General features: G+C 34.1%; 1 protein-coding gene across 2 annotated transcripts in view; it reads right to left on the reverse strand.

Moving 5' to 3' along the window:
- Positions 1-6,905: 6,905 nt before the first annotated feature.
- Snx2 (sorting nexin 2) overlaps positions 6,906-19,658 on the reverse strand; it is a 76,625-nt gene continuing 63,872 nt past the window's right edge. For both annotated transcript variants that reach the window (XM_026396203.2, XM_026396204.2), the window contains exons 12-15: positions 12,821-12,964; positions 11,563-11,643; positions 11,379-11,450; positions 6,906-9,416 (exon numbers count right to left, since the gene is read on the reverse strand). In XM_026396203.2, the coding sequence (XP_026251988.1) occupies positions 9,366-9,416; positions 11,379-11,450; positions 11,563-11,643; positions 12,821-12,964 (348 nt within the window). In that variant the 3' untranslated portion in view covers positions 6,906-9,365. The remainder of the gene's footprint in view (positions 9,417-11,378; positions 11,451-11,562; positions 11,644-12,820; positions 12,965-19,658) is intronic.

Here is a 19,658-nt window from a genome sequence, read left to right on the forward strand (position 1 = left end):
GAAACTAAAGAAAGAAAGAAACTCAGAATATAGGGAAAGCATCCCAGGAGAAGGGTACAGAATGTTTCAACGCAGAGAGCAAGGGGAGTACAAGGATAACACTAGGGCAAGTCCAGGGAGCACCAGCCCAGGAGAAACAGGAGGCCCTGGAGAAGTCTAGGGAAAACTCTGCAGTGGTTAGATTTTCTGTGAGTGGTCTAAGGGACTGTGTACTGAGACACCATGGGAAGACATAGGGGAAAAAAAAAGCAACCAACAAGGGGAAAAATACTAACCAAATGAAAAAAAAATCAAGGTATGTTTTACCTGGGGTGGGGGAAACTCATTGAACACAAAGTCTGAGAAACTATTACAAGCAGGAGGAGAAGGGTACAAAATGTGTGTTGGATGTGGTATCCTGAAAAGGATCCTGAACAGAAAAAGGACATAAAGCAATAGGAAGCAAATCTGAATACAGATTTTTGTTTATTAAAATAATAATGTGCTGGTGGGAGGAATAGATGAACTCTAGACAGGGCAGAAGGGTTGGAGGGGAAGGGAGGGGGCATGGAGTTATTAATGATGATGGAATGTGATGATCATTATTATCCAAAGTACAAGTAAGAAGACACAAATTGGTGTGAATATACTATGTATACAACTAGAGATATGAAAAATTGTGCTTTATATGTGTAATAAGAATTGTAATGCATTCCTCTGACACATATACATAAAAAACTTACATTAAAAAATAATAATGTGCTGGGCATGATGGTGCACACCTGTAATCCCAGTGCCTTGGATGGCTGAGGCAGGGGAACCCCAAATTCAAAGCCAGCCTCAGCAATGTAGCTAGGCCCTAAGCAACTTAGTGAGACCCTGTAGCAAAAAATAAAAAAGGGCTGAGGATGTGACTTAGTGGTTAAGAACCCCTGGGTTCAATCCCTTGTAACTAACTAAATAAATGAAGTATTAATGGATATAATTGTATATCCACTCAAAGAGGATATACAATTTGTAATTTTAACAAATGTACAAATGTAACTGCTAATATGAGAAAAGGTGCAGGGCATAGGAAAACTATAGATACTACTGTAAATCCAGAACTGCTCTAAAGCTAATGTTTGCTTTTTTAAAATGGAAGAAAATCATGATGAAATACATTCTAACTTTCAGCTGTGACCAATGGTTATACAGGCACAATAATGCAAACATTGAAACCTGAGTTAACCAAAAATCATAACTACATTTGAAAGGTGGGGGACATGTGTAAAGAAGAGAGATGGCAGAATAGGAAGACTAAACTGTCGTTTACCATTAAAAAGATAAAATGTGGAGGTAGATAATGGCAGAAGAAATGAGTTAAGAGTAAAAAAACATTGTCTCTGAGAAAAAGGACTGGAGCAAAACTGGGGACATGTGGGCATAGAAACACTGCATTGCTTTTTAGTCTCTTCAAATGGTCGCTTACTTTTCACATTATGTGCATATATTAATTTGATTAAATAAAAATTAATTTAAAAAATCAGATGACTGAAGTAGATTTTTTATGTACTGACAAGTAAAAATCTTCCAAGATATTGGCAAATCATAAAACAATCTCCCGAAATAACCCTAAGGATATTACTAAAGGCATAAGCAGTTGTTGCCCATTTTTAAATTATTCTTTTTAAAAACAAGTGCCAATACACTAAAATTCTTGTTACCATTTCTGAAATTTGTTTACTCCTTTGTCCACTTTTTCCTTTTTCTTCTCCTGTTTTTATTATCAGAAACTCTGCTTTTGGCCCATCACATCGAAATCCTCCCAAATACACTGTCATTCCTTCATTACCTTCCTTTCTGTCAATGGTCTTTGCAATTCTTATCTTAAAATCTCTTCCTCCTTGATGTTCTCTTAACATCTACCAACAGTCCCTAATACTGAATAAATCAACTGTTTTAATCTGGTAGCTCAAAAAAAATTTTTTTTCTTTGGTTGGCTTCAGTGTAAATTCATGATTTCCAAACTCATTTGAAAATTAGTACTTAACTAAATTTTTTTCTAAACATGTGCCTTTTAATTTTTTTTTAAATAAATGACAGTGGAATGCCTTACAATTCTTGTTACACATATAGAGCACAATTTTTCAAATCTCTGGTTGTATACAAAGTATATCACGCCAATTCATGTCTTCATACATGTACTTTGGATAATGATGTCCATCACATTCAACCATCATTAATTACCCCATGCCCCCTATTTCCCTCCCACCTCTCTGCCCTATCTAGAGTTGTCTATTTCACCCATGCTCCCCCTCCTTACCCCACTATGAGTCAGTCACCTTATATCAGAGAAAATATCAGCATTTGTTTTTTTGGGATTGGCTAACTTCACTTAGCATTATCTAACTCCATCCATTTACCTGCAAATACCATGATTTTATTCTTTTATTGCTGAGTAATATTCCATTGTGTATACATGCCACATTTTTTAATCCATTCATATACTGAAGGTCATTTAGGTTGGATCAAGGACCTAGGAATTAAACCAGAGACTCTGCGTCTGATAGAAGAAAAAGTAGGCCCTAATCTCCATCATGTCAGGTTAGGCCCCAACTTCCTTAATAAGACTCCTATAGTGCAAGAATTAAAACCAAGAATCAATAAATGGGATGGTTTCAAACTAAAAAGTTTCTTCTCAGAAAAAGAAACAATCTGTGAGGTGAACAGAAAGCCTACATCTTTGGAACAAATTTTTACCCCTCACACATCAGATAGAGTGCCGCAGTCTTGGCTGGGCACGAAATCAAGAGCCACTCACACACAGCTTTGTAGATTCAAACAGCAATTCTTCATTCCTGAACTCACACCGGCCCTCAACAAACACGTTCTGGGGAAATCCAAGTTCTGCCGCCAAATTCAAATCCCCAAATACTTTCTGAATTCCACGAGAACTCAACAGGAACTCAGGCAGCAGGATACGCCCTATTCCCAGCAGGAATAACCTTAAACCTGGAACTGCCTTAAACCCGGATTGTCTTAAACAGGGAATACCCTAAACTTGTCTTAAACCGGGAACGCCCTAAACCCAAGGAGCAAGATACTTCCTAAAACCTGCAGGATACACCCTAAACCTGGATCCACCCTGGTCCTTGAGCAGGGTCACCTTTCTCAAATACACATGCAATGTCACAGCGAATTTCCAAGGCAAGTCCATTTAACATGGGGTACGCTGGCAAGGAAATTTCGATGCGTCATTCCTACTTGGCAATGGCCCTCAGCAATAGAGCAGTAATCTCTAGGGTATATAAAGAACTCAAGAAGCTAAACACCAAAAAAAAAAAAAATCAATAAATGGGCCAAGGACCTGAACAGACACTTCTCAAAGGGGATATACAATCAATCAACAAATATATTAAAAATGTGCCTTTTTTTGTGGGGGGGGGGCAATCCTTTAGTCTTCCTCTTGATGTCCCTTTACTGGCTTAATTTCTTACCTTGCCAAGGAAATAAAAACTTGCAGGCTTGAGCTTCTACAACTTTAATTTTTTTTTTTTTTTTTTTTTTGGGTGGTGCTGGGAGTTGAACTCAGGGCTTCATGCATGGTGGTAAACCAGCACTCTCCTGCAAAGCTTCATCCCCAGCCCTCCTTACAACTTTTTCATCTACAAATATGCCCGTTTCTCTTTCCTCTCATTTAGAGGGAGAAGTAATATTTCTTTTTGAGGCTATTTGTGACTATTTCCATCACAACCTTGGTTGTCCCCAGGATTCTTTAAAGGTCACTGACATTGACTGACAACATTCCTTTATACACAGTAGGGCTGTCACTGTAGTCAGGATAGTTCTAAACTTCTGTTGGCTGAATTCTAAGTGACTTTGACCTCAAGCATTCTTCCACTGCACCTCAGATCCTCAGCCCCAGGGTTCTCAGAGCAGACCTCCTGGGCAGGCTGTTCTCAAGAAAAAACCTTTTTGGTAAGCCCACTTACATCATAATCAAGCATAAACCCACTGTTTTGAAGAAGTCCTCAAGATCGGTAAATAATCAAAATGCAGGTGTGCTTTGTTCAGACTATTTTCAAGTGCTCAATAAAGAACTATTTGATGTATAATTGCTAGTATTTATTAAACATTTCTTATTGCTAAGAAATCTGCATCAGGTAAGAAGCACTTCCCAATTTACAGGTAAGGAAACTTTAAAGTTTTAGAGAAAAATCACTTGCTTAAAATCAGTATTACAGGTTTTTGAGCCAGGATTCAACAGGGTGGGCTGGATGGGTGTGTTCTTAATAGCCCTACTGCATTGTCTTGGCCATGAACATACTTGGTTCTACAAGAAACAAGGGCCTAGTCAATCCTCAAAAAATATACTGACTAGTCAAGGCAGTTAGGCCACACAACTAAAATGCAAGATAGATATATCAGTAAATACAATCTGCAAGCAACTAAGTGTTATTACAGTCTAACTATTTAGAGATCAAGAGATTCCTTTCTTCCTTCTAGCTGGGGGACTTAAAAGCAAATATTTAAGATGTGGACTTTAAATTTGATCTTAAAGTTTAAAGGATGGGTAAAATTTAAACAATTACTTTAAAAAACAGAAATAACATTCCTAATGATAAATCAAGGCGTTATCACTAATAAAAACAGTGAAGCAGGAATGGATACAACTTGTTCACAAGACAGTGGCTTCATTTGACTAACTACCTTGAAAGAAAGTTAAGGGAGAAGAACAGCATCTGGACTATCTGTAGAATATTTGTGTGTGTGTGTGTGTGTGTGTGTGTGTGTGTACCTGCACATGCATAGGGTACTGGGGTTTAACCCAGGGTCTCTATAACTTGAGCTACACCGCAGTCCTTTTTCATTCTTAGAGACAGGGCTTGCAAAGCTGCCAAGGCTGGACTCAAATATGTGATCCTCCTGCTTCAAGTCTCTGAGGCCTTGGGATTATAGGCATGTACCACTCTATCTACTTTACAGGAAGTCTTATTTGATTTCTGAGCAATTTTGCAGTAGGGTAGAAGGACTAGCAGAGAAGAAAGAAACTATAAAGAAGACTATTTCATAGGAGACTTAAGCTAGTTCTGGTAAACAGTTACAATATCTTTACGCAGGGAGAGAAAGACAGATATTACAGAAACAGAATGTACTCAAATTGGTCTTGGTAAAATTTATCACACCTAAACAACATAACTCTGAAAATGTATGTCTCAGTTGCAAGTGAATTGGAAACATTTTAACCAAAATTTAGAAGCATAAGTCTATTGTCATATATGCACACATACATATGTATAACCATGAACACATTCTGTTGACAGGTAATGAGAACATTTGAAATAAAGATCTAGAAAATAAAATTTGAGTTAAAATCAAGATACTTGAGACTTGACTATGGAAACAACAAAAAAGTAATTTATTGTTTAGTTTTGCTAAATGTTATCTGAATTTAGTTTAAAAGTTACAGATATATAAATTTAAAATAGAACTTTTCCTCTCAAGTGCTGCATTTGAACAGTTTATCCCATTAACTAGTCTCGATTAAAAAAATATGTTTTTCTGTGTTAACAAGTGGGTAGCTTCACCTTGATAGATTTTTACAAAGTTTCCATTTCACCCAGTTAAGAAAAATATTGAAAGTACTCAATCTTCAGAGAATGTTTTAAAAGTAGATGATAGGAAGAGAAAGGAAGATGATCATTTATTAAATTTGTTTATGTGCATTAAAAAATTAGACAGCAAGTCAAAATCTTTTCTTTGCAACTTCTGACGCAAGAGTGTGAAGCAATAGGTTCTTTGTGTCCTAAAAGACTTCCTAGAATTCTACATGTTAGAACAGGAATCTTGAAAAAAAGCTTATCATATATCAAGGAAGCATGTTCATACATGGTAATTGAAGAGAAAAAATAATTTGAATCATGATTTAAGCCCTAGATCTGCTTGCTTAATCTGTGAAATGAGGAGACTGAACTAGACTGTGTACGAGTTTCCCTCCAGCAATACAGTGCTATAATTAATTCTTAGTAGATAACCCAATACACATTCCTTGAATAACTATGCTACAAAGTCTTAAACCTAACTTGTACATGACTTGAAACACCCTGGAATCCTTTACTCAGGATTCAGGATGGAAACAAACCAGCTGTTGGACTTACTCTCCTATTTTTACAGGCATTGTCTAAACTTATGCTGTCCAATATTGTTATAGCCATGTGATAGCTGATCACTAAATGGGGCCAGATTGGAGATATGATAAAAGTGTAAAGCACATAAGAGACATTGAAGTCACAAAAGACAATATAAAATATCTCAATGACATTTAATATGTTGCATTACAGGTAAAATAATATTTTGAAGCTGCTGGGTTAAATAATAAAATTAATTGTTCCTTTAAAAAAACTTTGTCTATAAAAAAGCAATTATATGCAATTTGTTTATCTAAATTCTAAGGACCACATTCACAGATTACTGTAACCTTCCTTCATGACTCTGATCACAAAGGTAGGTTAATTAATAATTACATATCTTCTGCTGTAATCTTTTCTTCATGCTGTTTCCATGTTCAGGCAATTATCTACCTTATCACTTAAAACCATATCATTCAGTATAAGGGTTAGGAATAATTTTATACTGAATAAAGGTATTCAGTATTTTTAAAAAATAATGTGAAGATGGTCATACAGATATACTTTGATTAATATAAATATGTATAAATTAAGCTGAACAGTTGAAAATAATTCACTAAAAATGAAATCAAGAAAACATACTCTTAAATGTTAGAAATTATATTTTCACATACATTTTATTCTGATTTTACCTTATAGAAAGTGATCTTTGATTAGAATTTTTTTTCTAATAGAATATTTATATTTAAGTGTGGTATTTTACTTTCTTTTTGTTGTTACTGAGGCCTGAACCCAGGGCTTCCTATATGCTAGGCAAGTACTCTGCCACTGAACCACCTCCCCAGGTTGAAGTTTGATTTTTTTTTTTTTTTTTTGGCAGTACTGGGGATGGAACCCAGGGCCTGTGCATGCTGGTACTCTACTGCTTATACCCCAGCCCCTGAAGTTTGATATTTTAAACAGAATATTTAGAAAGGCACTAGAAGGAACAAGAATTTAATGCAATTGTTTATATAAATAAGAGGTTTAAATGATATGCCCAAAGACATATTAAGTGACAGAAGAAACAAAATACCTATTGACCCTAGGTTCAGTTTGTTATAATATGCTGGTATAGTCCTTCTTTAACTTTCCAACTGACAAAGGGGTACTTTACCATGAATTACATTCCAGCCTTTATTTTTTAAACTTTGAGATGGGGGGTCTCAGTAAGATGCCCAGGTTGGCCTTGAACTTGCAATCCTTCAGCCTCAATGTGCCAAACTGGGATTACAGGCATACACCGCTTCATCTAACACCCCCAAAAGAAATATTTCATGCCTATATATTTATCTGGAATGAAAGCATTTTAACAATATGAACAGGAGGCATGAAGACTGATGGGTGAAGTGCTAAAACAATTAAATCATGCTAAAATGTTGGTAGGTATCATTCAGAAGGTCACATAATTTACTTGAAATTTCTGACACACTCTTTTAGTTAATGTGGGTCAGAGGAATGAAGTCTGGATGTTACTTTCTTCAAACTCAGCTTTCACCAAGACTAAAACTATTTACTATTTTATTTGGCGATATTAAATATTCTAATTAATGTGCCACAGCTGAATGAAGGATTTTTGGCTTGAATAACTAAGTTATTTAACATGCATAAAATATATTGTTGGAAGTAACATAACCATGGATATAATACTAGAAATATAATTATATGGATACAATTCCAGTGAAACTGTTCCTCAAAAGCCTAATTTCTACTCAATATTAATGAGGCAATGAGATAGTATCTGATATATACTACTATGAATTATCCAAAGGTATTTGTTTCCAGTAGAAGCAACAATAGAAAACTATACTGTTTCTGCTTCCATTTATTAAAAGAGTAAACATTATTTTGCATCTTCTGGGATTTTTTTTTTCATGTTAAATTCATCAAGCCGTTATTATTAACTATGTGTCAGGTATTCTCTTGGGTTCTAAGAATATAAATGTAAATAACTACAGCTCTCTAATATTTCAAATAAAACACACACTGAGGATACCATGATTCATTAATTGTATCCAATAAACTACCTAAAGGAATTAAGTCCACATATTTTATTTCTGTGGAAGAGAGATGTGGTCAGTGAATTTAAGAAAAGGGATGTTTTTAAAAATGATTTTCAAAAATGGAAATAACTGATCCTAGTCACAATGTAAAATTTCCAACAGTATTAAGGATTGGAGAATAGTCATTTAAGTAGGATACAACAAGGACATGAAGGGGGCCAAAAACAAAGCAATATTTTGTTTTACTTCAAATTTGTTTATGGTATCCTTGGTTATTCATCATATCATTCTGTATTTAAACATGATACCTTTCTTTGTCATTGTAATCAAAACCGAATTACTTTAAAAAGCAAGAAAATGCAAGAAAAAAATATATATCTTAAATTCTGAAGATAACAGAAGAGGAGCAAAATCCATGGGACTTGTATCAGAAGCTCATAAACACTTTTCCTAATTCCTAAATTGGGCACCTTAAGACAGGGATGGTTAAAATAAGCAAAGACAATTATTCTCTTTACCTAAAACAACTGAGATCATTGTTCTTTGATTTGTGATGATCTCATAAGAAAATTTATAAGCTTCATTTAATCATTTAATAATAAAAGAGTTCAGCTTTTTCTGTCAATTAAAATATTTAAGGTATCACAGTATCAACTATACATATTTAGAAGAAAATACTTGTTTCTATCCAAAAGATCCTTAATATGTTTACATACCCAAATAATTTGTTACTAATACTTCACAAGGAATATCATTTTATTACTGTAATCACAAAATCATAATTTCTGTACAGGAATGTATAAGTGAACAATAACCAATGCATTGATAATTCACTTCATAAAGAGGGTAAGGTACTACAGAACATATTATAAAGAAAAAAATATTGTAAAATCTTCTGGCCTTGCAGTGCACTTTTTAGTGCAAGTATTTAAGACACAATAGTGTTCAATTCAGCAAAATATTGCAGAATGTCATGCCACAGTCCACTTAATTCAAAGAGGGTCAGGACATGCAGCTTGTAATAAAATGTCAGAGTGTATTTATATGTGTGTGTGTATGTATGTCTTATACACACACACACATATATACATATATGTGTATATATGTAAAAAAACCACATGTAATTCATAAAATATATAGTGGTTTATTTAGATGGTTTTAAATGATTTCGCTGTGGAATTCAGCATGACTGGAACAAACATCCAATGTCTTCTTAACAGGAATAATCTTATTGCTAGGCAATGGCTTTGGCTTCAGGTAGGAATGCTTCCCAGTATTTTATCAGCTGTGGATGATAATATAAGATAATCTCATTATCTCATCATTTTTATGCATACATCCAGTATAGCATTTAAAAAAAATCTACATAAGTAACTAATAACATTTACAATGTCTGCCCCCTACCCCCTTATTTTTTTTGTGGTGCTGGGGATTGAACGAACCCAGGGCCTTAAGCATGGAAGGCAAGCATTCTACTAACTGAGCTATATTCCCAACCCCAAGATGTTTTTTTTTTTAAGTTGTGGATGGACCTTTACTTTATTTATGTATATGTGATGCTGATAACAGAATCCAGTGCCTCACACATACTTGTCAAGCACTCTACCACTGAGCCACAACCCCAGCCCTGTCTGGTTTCTTTTTAAAAAACTGGCACATAATTGTACATATTTAGGCTGGAGAAGCAACTTCAGTGGCAGAGTGTTTCCCTAGCATGTGCCAGGTCTTGGGTTTAATCCCTAGTATCACAAAAAGAAGGCAGGGGGCGGGGGGGGGGGGGGGGGGGGGGGAACAGAAAACCATGTTGTGGGGAATGTCTGGTTTCTTTAAAGGATTAATTTCTTTACCTAAAGTCCATTAAAATAATTCATATATAAATTATTTAAAACATTAATAACTCCTAATTTCAGTTTAAAATTATATAAACAATGTAACTTTAAAAAATGTAGTACCTTAGAGTTTGATTTATGTAAAATGTATATAAAAATATATATTGAATATAAAAAATTTATATTGTATATAAAAATATATTGGTACAATATACTTAAAAATACTACCCTTAAATAATAAAATTATGACCTTTTCCAACAGAAAAGCAGTAACATCTCCTAATTCACTGGATATTTACATTTTTATATTATTGTTAACTAAAAGAGATAGGATAAAAGGATGAAGAAAATATTGAGCAATAAAGATAAAAGAGGACTAAAGTTATAAGTTTAAAACAAACCCTTTAAAAACAAGCTTGAGCTTACTTTCCTATTTTAAAAAATCTAAATGTAAGAACGACTTTTTAAAAACGTAAATATAATTTGAAGACATTTCCCTGATTTAAAAAATATAATCATTACGTTTTATATAGATAAATTTCTAGATCCACATATTACTACTAGGGCTGGGCATGGTAGTGCACACCTGTAATTCTAGTGACTTCAGATGTTGAGATAGAAGGATCACAAGTTCAAGGCCAGCCTCACCAATTTAGCAAGGCCTTTGGCAACTTAGTGAGACCCTATCTCAAAAATAAAAAGGGCTAGGGATTTAGCTCAGTGGCAAAGCACTCTTGGGTAATTTCTGATAACAAAACAGAAAACAGAAAAACTACTGGAGAAAAAAATCCTTCTGTGTTTTTTTTTTTTAAATATATATATTTTTAGTTGTAGGTGAGCACAATACCTTTATCTTATTTTTATGTGATGCTGAAGATTGAATCACGCATGCTAGGCAAGCGCTCCACCACTGAGCCATAACCCCAGCCCTTAGAAATTCTTCTGTTTGACATTAACTTATGTTAAAATAAAATACACCAGACAATCTGCTATTTTACTTAATCCAACAACCCCAAACAAAATTAAAAAAACAAAACAATAAAAATTAAAACAAAAAGCCCTAAAAAATTAATTAGCTTTGGTTTCTATTAAAGAAGAGAACAATTTACTATGAGCATTTACTCACAACAGGTCTGATCAATAAAGAAATAGAACTAGGAAGACAGAGAAAGGGAAAGTTGTCCCAGAAGTTTCTTTTGGCCTAATATTGGGAAGTCTAGCTCTATCTATTGTTTAGTAAAGGCAAACAGGACCTGAGATACTTACAATTATTTTAGCATTTTTTCCTTTTATTGTCACTGACTTTCTATTTCTTATAACTTTTTGAGCTTAAAAGCCTATTTCATTAATTGTCATCTTGAAAATGAAAAATATAATGAAAACAAATTATAGAAGTTATTTTTTTAAAAAAAGCTTACCTGTTGCTGTGTTTGCACTAAGGATTCTAAGTACTTGATGATAACAGTTTTAAAATCTTTCACTCGTTCTTTCTGTTAAATAAAGTACATCGCATGGAAAAAAAGTCCATTAGTAGAAAATTAAATTTAACCTTTCCATAAAACACAGCAAAATGTGACCATGTTCATAAACCATTATACATACCTCAAATCTTCCTACTTCTTTTCGAATTGTTTTAGAGATCTGTTCAAAATCTCTTTCCCCTTGTTGTACTTTTGCCTCCCACTAATAAAAACAAGCAAAAGAAAAAAAATAAATAAAAACAAAAGAATATTTCATTTTTTGCCTGGAAAAAAATCACAGAATTAACTACAATTTTGATGATGATCATTCACTGAACTTTTAAAAAACATAATGTCTAAAAATTACACCGAGAAAGCTCAATATTGGCAAAAATCAATTTAGCATCAAAGTTGTATCTCACTTTCTAGTGGCAGAAACACGTGTCAATTATTTTCATTAACATTTCCCTGCTAAATTTATTCAAGAGTAGAATATTGCAATACATAATGAACTATAATGTCTACAGCTTAGTAAGATATGAATTCAGGAAAGATTTTGAGTATAAAATTCACTACCAAATATACTGACAATATATATTTCAAGAATACATGTTCATCACAATTTATATGCCATGAAAATACTTATAAAATAGGAAAATCATGTGACATTTAAAAACCACTTTGTAATGGTAAAATGACTGGATTAAAATTAAAAAAGTGGAATTATGGTCTACTAAAGACCCATTAATAAACATTAAATTCAGATGAAAAAAACAAAATGTTGTGATTTGTGACCAATGGAACACATAAAATAAAGTAACTAAAAATTTAAGCAATGAAATGATATTTTCCCCACTATGTAACCAAAACACTGGTACATACTCTTCAAAGAGCAGGTTCATTTATTTTTAGTAATATAAAGATTGTCCTACCTCTTCAATTTCCTTATTGAAGCATGGCAAAAAAAGTGTATAAATTATAATAAACTTATACAAATTTATTAAAATACCATATATAATACATATATATGGGGGATAATGTTGCCTGTATAGCTAACTGTGGGATAGATCTATTTCTAAAGTCATTTTCGGACACAAAATAATCATCTGAAAGTTAATATTAACCATTTAAATATATATATATATATATAATTATTAATGTAAAGGTCAATTTCAAATAGTTTCTTTATATGCTTCTTTATTTCATAATCATGTGTAGGTAACAGAAGGGCTCTGGAGATTTTAATGATGATCACAATGTTAAAGTAATTCTAACACAGTTTATAAAATTATGGAGAGATAGTTAAGTGCTGAATGGGTCAGAAAAAAATTTATGAAAAATTATGCATATATGAATGACATGAAAACTCTGAGTAAAGAAATAAGGCATTTAGCAATCACCTCTCGTATTTCATTTTTAGCTTGCTGTATTTTATCTGGTTTGTTAGCAACCATCATTTTTGCTTCAGTTTCACGTTTTTTGAGCAAAGTAATCTGAGCATCTTCCCATTTTTGCCAGCACTTCATTCGATGGTCAAATACACCCTATAAGCAAATGATACAATGGTATTAAGTAACACTGTAAAGTACTACCTTCATTACACTATAAGTACTATAATATTGAAAGCAATAAAATCAAATATTTAGATACTATTCTAAAATACTTAGTGAAAATAATCATGCTGATATCAAAGGATACTTTTCCTTATTCATTTGTTTTAAACAAAAAATTCACTGGATGAAAAATAAGGGCTCAGAATAAAAAAGCAAAACACAAAATCAATTTTACTAGCCTTCAAGGTTTTAAATGTGATTTATAATAAATTTCTTTTTTTATCTAACAGAATTTTATAAATTGAAAAAAAAATGTCTTTAGTAGGAAAATGCTGGTGTTATATCTAAACTTGAAGTTTTCCTACTAAATAATAACACAAATTTAAGCTAGGCACGGTGCCATACACCTGTAATCCTAGCAGCTTGGGAGGCTGAGGCAGGAGGACTGCAAATTCAAAGCCAGCCTCAGCAACTCAGTGAGGCCCTAAGCAACTCAGCAAGACCCTGTCTCTAAATAAAATGTGTGGCTCAATGGTTAAGTGCCCATGAGTTCAACCCCTGGTACCAAAAACAACAACAACAACAAAAAAAAAAAAAAAAAAAAAAAAAAACAGGTCAGAAATTTAAAAAATTGAGAAAAACTCAGGAACAGGAAACTTAAGTAAAACAGGAAGCTAATTAAAAATATGGTAGAGGAGAATCCAGTAGCAACAAATACAAGTGGATTAAAAGTAAAGGTTTAGCCAGGTGCATTAGCAAATGCCTGTAATCCCTTGGGAGGCTAAGGCAGTCCAAGTTTGAGGCTAGTCTAGGAAACTTAGTGAGATACCCTATTTATAAAATAAAAAAAAAAAAAGTACAAAATAGGGTTGGAGGTATAGTTAAGTGGTTAAGTATCCCTGGGGTTCAAAATGTAGTACTGCAATGAATGAATGAACAACAGGGCTGGGAATGTAGCTCAGAGGTAGGCACCTTGATTCCAATTCCCAATACCTCAAAAGAAAAAAAAAAAGTTTAACAAAATGAAGTGGGGTCAGTAATACACAACATGAAAAAGCCAAAATCATACATTTGTCTATATATTTGGTCTGCAGAACTGAATGAAGTTGACAAAGAAACTCTTAAGAGTCAACCAAATCTATTGATTTGTTTCAAGGTATCTGGGAGAGCAAGAACAAGTGAATGGAGGAAATGAAGGAATAAGAGTAGTTAGAAATCTTACGAAAAAACTGATGGTGGGGTTGGGGATATAGTTCAGTGGCAGAGCACTTGCCTAGCCTGCACAAGGCTTTGCGTTTGATCCCCATCATGGGGGGGGGGGGGGCGGCAATCAATAGGATGGGATCTACTAAGAATTTATTTTCTAGCTTGATGTTGAAGGTATATTATTTTAGTATTTTCTAATTGAACAAATAAAATAAACATCAGTAAATTAGGTGAAACAAAAGTTACTTTGATTATTAACAGTGAAAGAAACCTTTTTGTATGAAGAAACAGTAAAGTACCTTATTTACAGGTACTTAAGACCACTAAGAATTAACTACATGGGGCTGGGGCTGTAGCTTGGTGGTAGAGTGCTTGCCTACTACCTGTGAGGCCCTGGGTTTGATCCTCAGCACTACGTAAAAATAAAACAATAAAATAAATAAAGGCATTGCGTCCACCTACAACTAAAAATTATTTGAAAAAAAAATTTAACTTCGCTTTGGGCCAAACTTAATTTGAGAGAGCAAGAACAAGTGAATGGAGGAAATGAAGGAATAAGAGTAATACATCAAACATAAATAGTTTTCTAAAAGTTAATATAATTTAAAAGAAATAATCCCTGCCTTTCATCTCTTACAAAGAGATACATACACAAACACATGTACAATAAAAAAGTAATACTAAGATTTTAGGCCCAACTCTTCCCTAGGGGAACAGAAACATATAAGCTCTTCATTTTATCTATCTATCTATCTATCTATCTATCTATCTATCTATCTATCTATCTATCTAATTTATGTAGGTAGGTTGGTAGGTAGGTGCGTATGTACAGGGGATTGAACTCAACCACTGAGCCACATCCCCAGCCCTATTCTGTATTTTATTAGAAACAGGCTCTCACTGAGTTGCTTAGTACCTTGCTTTTGCTGAGGCTGGCTTTGAACTTGTGATCCTCCTGCCTCAGCATCCTGAGTTGCTGGGACTACAGGCATGTACCACCATGCCCAGCCATAAACTCTCCATTTATAAACTTCTCTGTTCAGTAATAATTTGATTACTTAAAATATATACCAGACTAGGCCAGGTGTGGCAGAAATCCCAGTAACTCAGGAGACTGAGGCAGGAGGATCATAAGATTTAGACTAACCCCATAAACTTATCGAGACTCAGTCTCAAAATAAAAAATAAAAAGGGCTAGAAAATGTACCTCAGTGGTAAAGCATCCCTGGGTTCAATCCTTAGCACCAGAGGGAAAAAAATATACAACCCAATATAGAGAAAAAGATTATTTTTTTAAAAGTTCTTTAATTTTAACGTTTGTTTTTAGGATATACATACTAGTTTCTTCACTGACATACTAAATTTAAACTAATTTGGTCCCTGCCCAGTTTACTATCTCAAAATGCTTCAGAGCCATCAGATGTTTACTGTAGTACAAATGCACGCACTTAATACTAAAGTCAGGTTATTTCAGGAAGGAAATGAAAAAATAATCCTAATGATACAAAATAACTTTTTCTTCATTTTTCTATTCTTGTTTTTAAAAGGACAGATAATAAAAAAGAATCAGAAAATAAAAAGGGATGAGGATGTTACTCAGTGGCAGAGCACTTGTCTAGCAGGTGCAACCCCTAGTTTCAATCCCCAGTCCTGCAAAAAGAAAATAAAAAAGAAGAAAAAAAGTAAAAGGATCGTTGTATGTTAAAGATGCTTTACATTTACACTAACTAGAGAAATTACAACTTTTACCAAAAAAACCCCTTCATCATTGGGTAGAAGAAAAAGGAACACATATGTTGATGGTAGTTTGAAATCAATAACATTTTTCTCTTTGGTTAGGCCTCAGTTTCTTATGTCCTTGGCAATATACTCTAACCCCCAAAGTACTCCTAGTTTCAAAATTATGAGAGTAAAATACTTTTTTTTTTTTGAACCCAGACACTAAGCCACATCCACAGCCCTTTTTAATTTTGAGTTTTGAGACAGTGCCTCACTAAAATTGCTGAGGCTGGCCTTGAACTTGAGATTCTCACAAGTTCTAGCAATGCTATCTTAAATCAATTAAATCATAACTTAATGTTTCCTTTTGTATGTAAAGATACTAACCCATCCAAAAAAAAAAAAAGATATTAACCCACTCCAGTAGCACTAACCTTTTCCATAAAAGTAGTAAGATTTATATCATTCATTTTGGGCCTCCATCCTGTGCCAATTTATGGAATATTTTTGTTTGCAAGCTAGTCTAGGTCAATCAAGGTTGTAGCTGTGACACAGTATTCTGAACACACCAAGAAATTTGTTGCTGCAATTTTAATTAATTATTATAATATTTCAATTCAGTGACTTTGAATGTATGCTATCCTGTTTCTTAGGGTTCTAAAAGGTTGCAGAGTATTTATAGTCAAACAATAAATCTTTTAAATTTCTTTTTTTTTTTTTAGGGAGGGGAGGGGGAGAGAGGGAGGGGAGGGGGAGAGAGGGAGGGGAGGGGGAGAGGGAGGGAGAGGGAGGAGGAGGGAGGGGAGGGGTGAGAGGGAGGGGAGGGGGAAGAGGGAGGGAGAGGGAGGGAGAGGGAGGAAGAGCAAATCTTTTAAATTTCTTGGGAAACAATTAATAGTGTGTTTGTGTATTTATATACACTATTAAAAATATTTACATATTTTGTAACTTAGGATCTCCCATAAAAACTAAGACATATTCTCATGCTAAAAGCATTGAAAACCATTGTCTGAGATCTCTGGCCATATTCTAATGGCTCTCAGAAGTCCAATACCCAACAAAGCTTGCAATAACAGTAACTAAAATATGTAATCCTAAATAGCAGAAGCCATGTACTTGCAAAAGATGAGCTTTCTGAAAATTTTTTTTTTTTTGAACTAGGGATTGAACTCAGCGGTACTTGACCACTGAGCCACATCCCCAGCCCTGTTTTGTATTTTATTAGAGACAAGATCTCACTGAGTTACTTAGCACCTTACCATTGCTAAGGCTGACTTTGAACTTGTGATCCTCCTGCCTTAGCCTCCTAAGCCACTGGGTTTACAAGCGTGCACAACCATGCCTGGTTTTTTTTTTTTTTTTTAAAGGCAGTGTCTCACTAAGATGTTGAGGAGCTAAGTTGTGAGGCTGGCCTCAAATCAGTGATCCTCCTACCTCAGCCTCCTGACTGAACGGGATCATGGGTATATATCACAACATCTGGCAGAAAAACACTTCTTGTTCATATGAATTTAAAAGCCTCTGGATCAAACAATTAAATAACTTATTTTCTTTTCCTTACTAGACAGTTCTGAACCTTTTATATATACTCTAAATCTCCTTAGCAGGGATGCTACTATTTTCCAAACTTAGCTGACTGCACTTCTTTTGGTGCCAGTGCTCTGTAAAATTTTGAAAACCACGAATATAATTAATTTTATGAAATGTAACATAAGACTTAAGCATAAGTATGCTGAAAGCTGTTTGAGAAAACAAAACAGGCAGGCCCTCCCTGCCAAGGGTCTTTTTCCAGATTACCTCTTATCAGGTATTCCTCACAGACTGCCCCCCCCCCTTTTTTTTACCTACATACTCTTTTACAATCATTCTTCATGCTACTGGGAGGTGAGAGATGGGGGTTCAGAAATGAGTCATCATCTGTAAACTGACTTGTATATCAAAAGTTGTCTACATATACAAGCAAAATTGCTAATTTAATCAAATCTAAGCAATCACCATTCTGGTCTAAGAGCCTTCTAGTAATAACTGTCAATGTTATCTTGAAAACAAAATCCTCAATGAGTTGGCAATGTATCAATATTCTTATTGTAGATAAATTATTATTTAATCACAGACTTTAGCTGAACAAAATTTGCATTAAAAAACAAAGAACAAGCTGGGTGAGGTGGCACACGCCTATAATCCCAATGGCTCAGGAGGCTGAGGCAGAAGGATTGAGAATTCAAAGCCAGCCTCAGCAAAAGTGAAGCACTAAGCAACTTAGTGAGACCCTGTCTCTAAATAAAATACAAAATAGGGATGGGGATGTGGCTCAGTGGTTGAGTACCTGGAGTTCCATCTCCAGTTACCACCCTACCCCTCCAAAATAACAAAGAACAGGGTCTTTGTACTTTTTTAGAATGTTTGCATTCAAGGTAAAAGGTAAATACCTAGATCCCCCCGCCCCACACCCCAGCCCATGATACCATAACATTATTATGAAACATTATTTGCAATACATGAAAGACTGAAAAATGTTCAATTTAAGTATCCAAATACTAAAGATATGTATACAATAGTACTTTGTTAACCTGGATTACTTTCCCAACTATTCAGAAAGTTTATTATTCATATTTAAACATTATCATTAGGTAACATAATCTATGATCTAATGTAGACCCATCTCATCTATAGATAATGGTGACTACACATTTGAACAAACAGACAGAAAGTCTGACTGGAATTTGAACCATGCTAAAAACCCCATGAAATATATTCACTTCAACAATCATTTATGGCTTTATCCTGTTTCTTATTATATGCTTTAATTTACTAATGATAATAGAGTCTAGTAGGTAGTTTTAGTTACTGCAGAATGATCAAGCAAATGCTAATAGTTAGTTGCAAACTTGTAAATATGAATATATAATAAATATATATAATACTTTCTCTTATCTGACTTTCCTTAGATCTCTTAAAAATATTAACTCTGTTAAAAAAACTAAGTTACAAGAATACAAACAAAAATAAATATTGGTGAAGATGTGGGGAAAAAGGCACACTCATACATTGCTGGTGGGACTGCAAATTGGTGCAACCAGTATGGAGATTCCTTAGAAAACTTGTAATGGAACCACACCATTTGACTCAGCTATCCAACTCCTTGGTTTATACACAAAGGACTTAAAAACAGCATACTACAGTGACAAAGCCACATCAGTGTTTAAAGCAGCACAATTCACAATACTAAATTGTGGGACCAACCTAGATGTCCTTTAGTAGATGGATAAAGAAACTGTGGTACATATACACAATGGAATATTACTCAGCAATAAAAGACAATAAAATCATGGCATTTGCAGGTAAATGGATGGATGTGGAGAATATTAGGCTAAGTGAAGTAAGCCAATCCCAAAAAACCAAATGCCGAATGTTTTCTCTGATATGAGGATGCTGATCCATAATGGCGGGGTGGGGGGGGCATGGGAGGAATGGAGGAACTTTAGATAGGGCAAAGGGGAGGGAGAGTAAGGGAGTGGGCATGGGGGTAAGAAACACAGTGGAATGAGATGGACATCATTACCCGAAGTACATATATGAAGACATGAATGGTGTGACTTTATTTTGTGTACAAGCAGAGACATGAAAAATTGTCCTCTATATGTATACTATGAATTGAAATATATTTTGTCATGTATAACAAATTAGAATAAATAAAATAAATAAACTGAGTTACAAAACAGTTTAAAGTCTTTTTCTGTGTAGTATTATTTAGAATTTA

This window comes from Urocitellus parryii, chromosome 1 (genome assembly GCF_045843805.1).
Source record: "Urocitellus parryii isolate mUroPar1 chromosome 1, mUroPar1.hap1, whole genome shotgun sequence".
In the NCBI taxonomy this organism is placed as follows: Eukaryota; Metazoa; Chordata; class Mammalia; order Rodentia; family Sciuridae; genus Urocitellus; species Urocitellus parryii.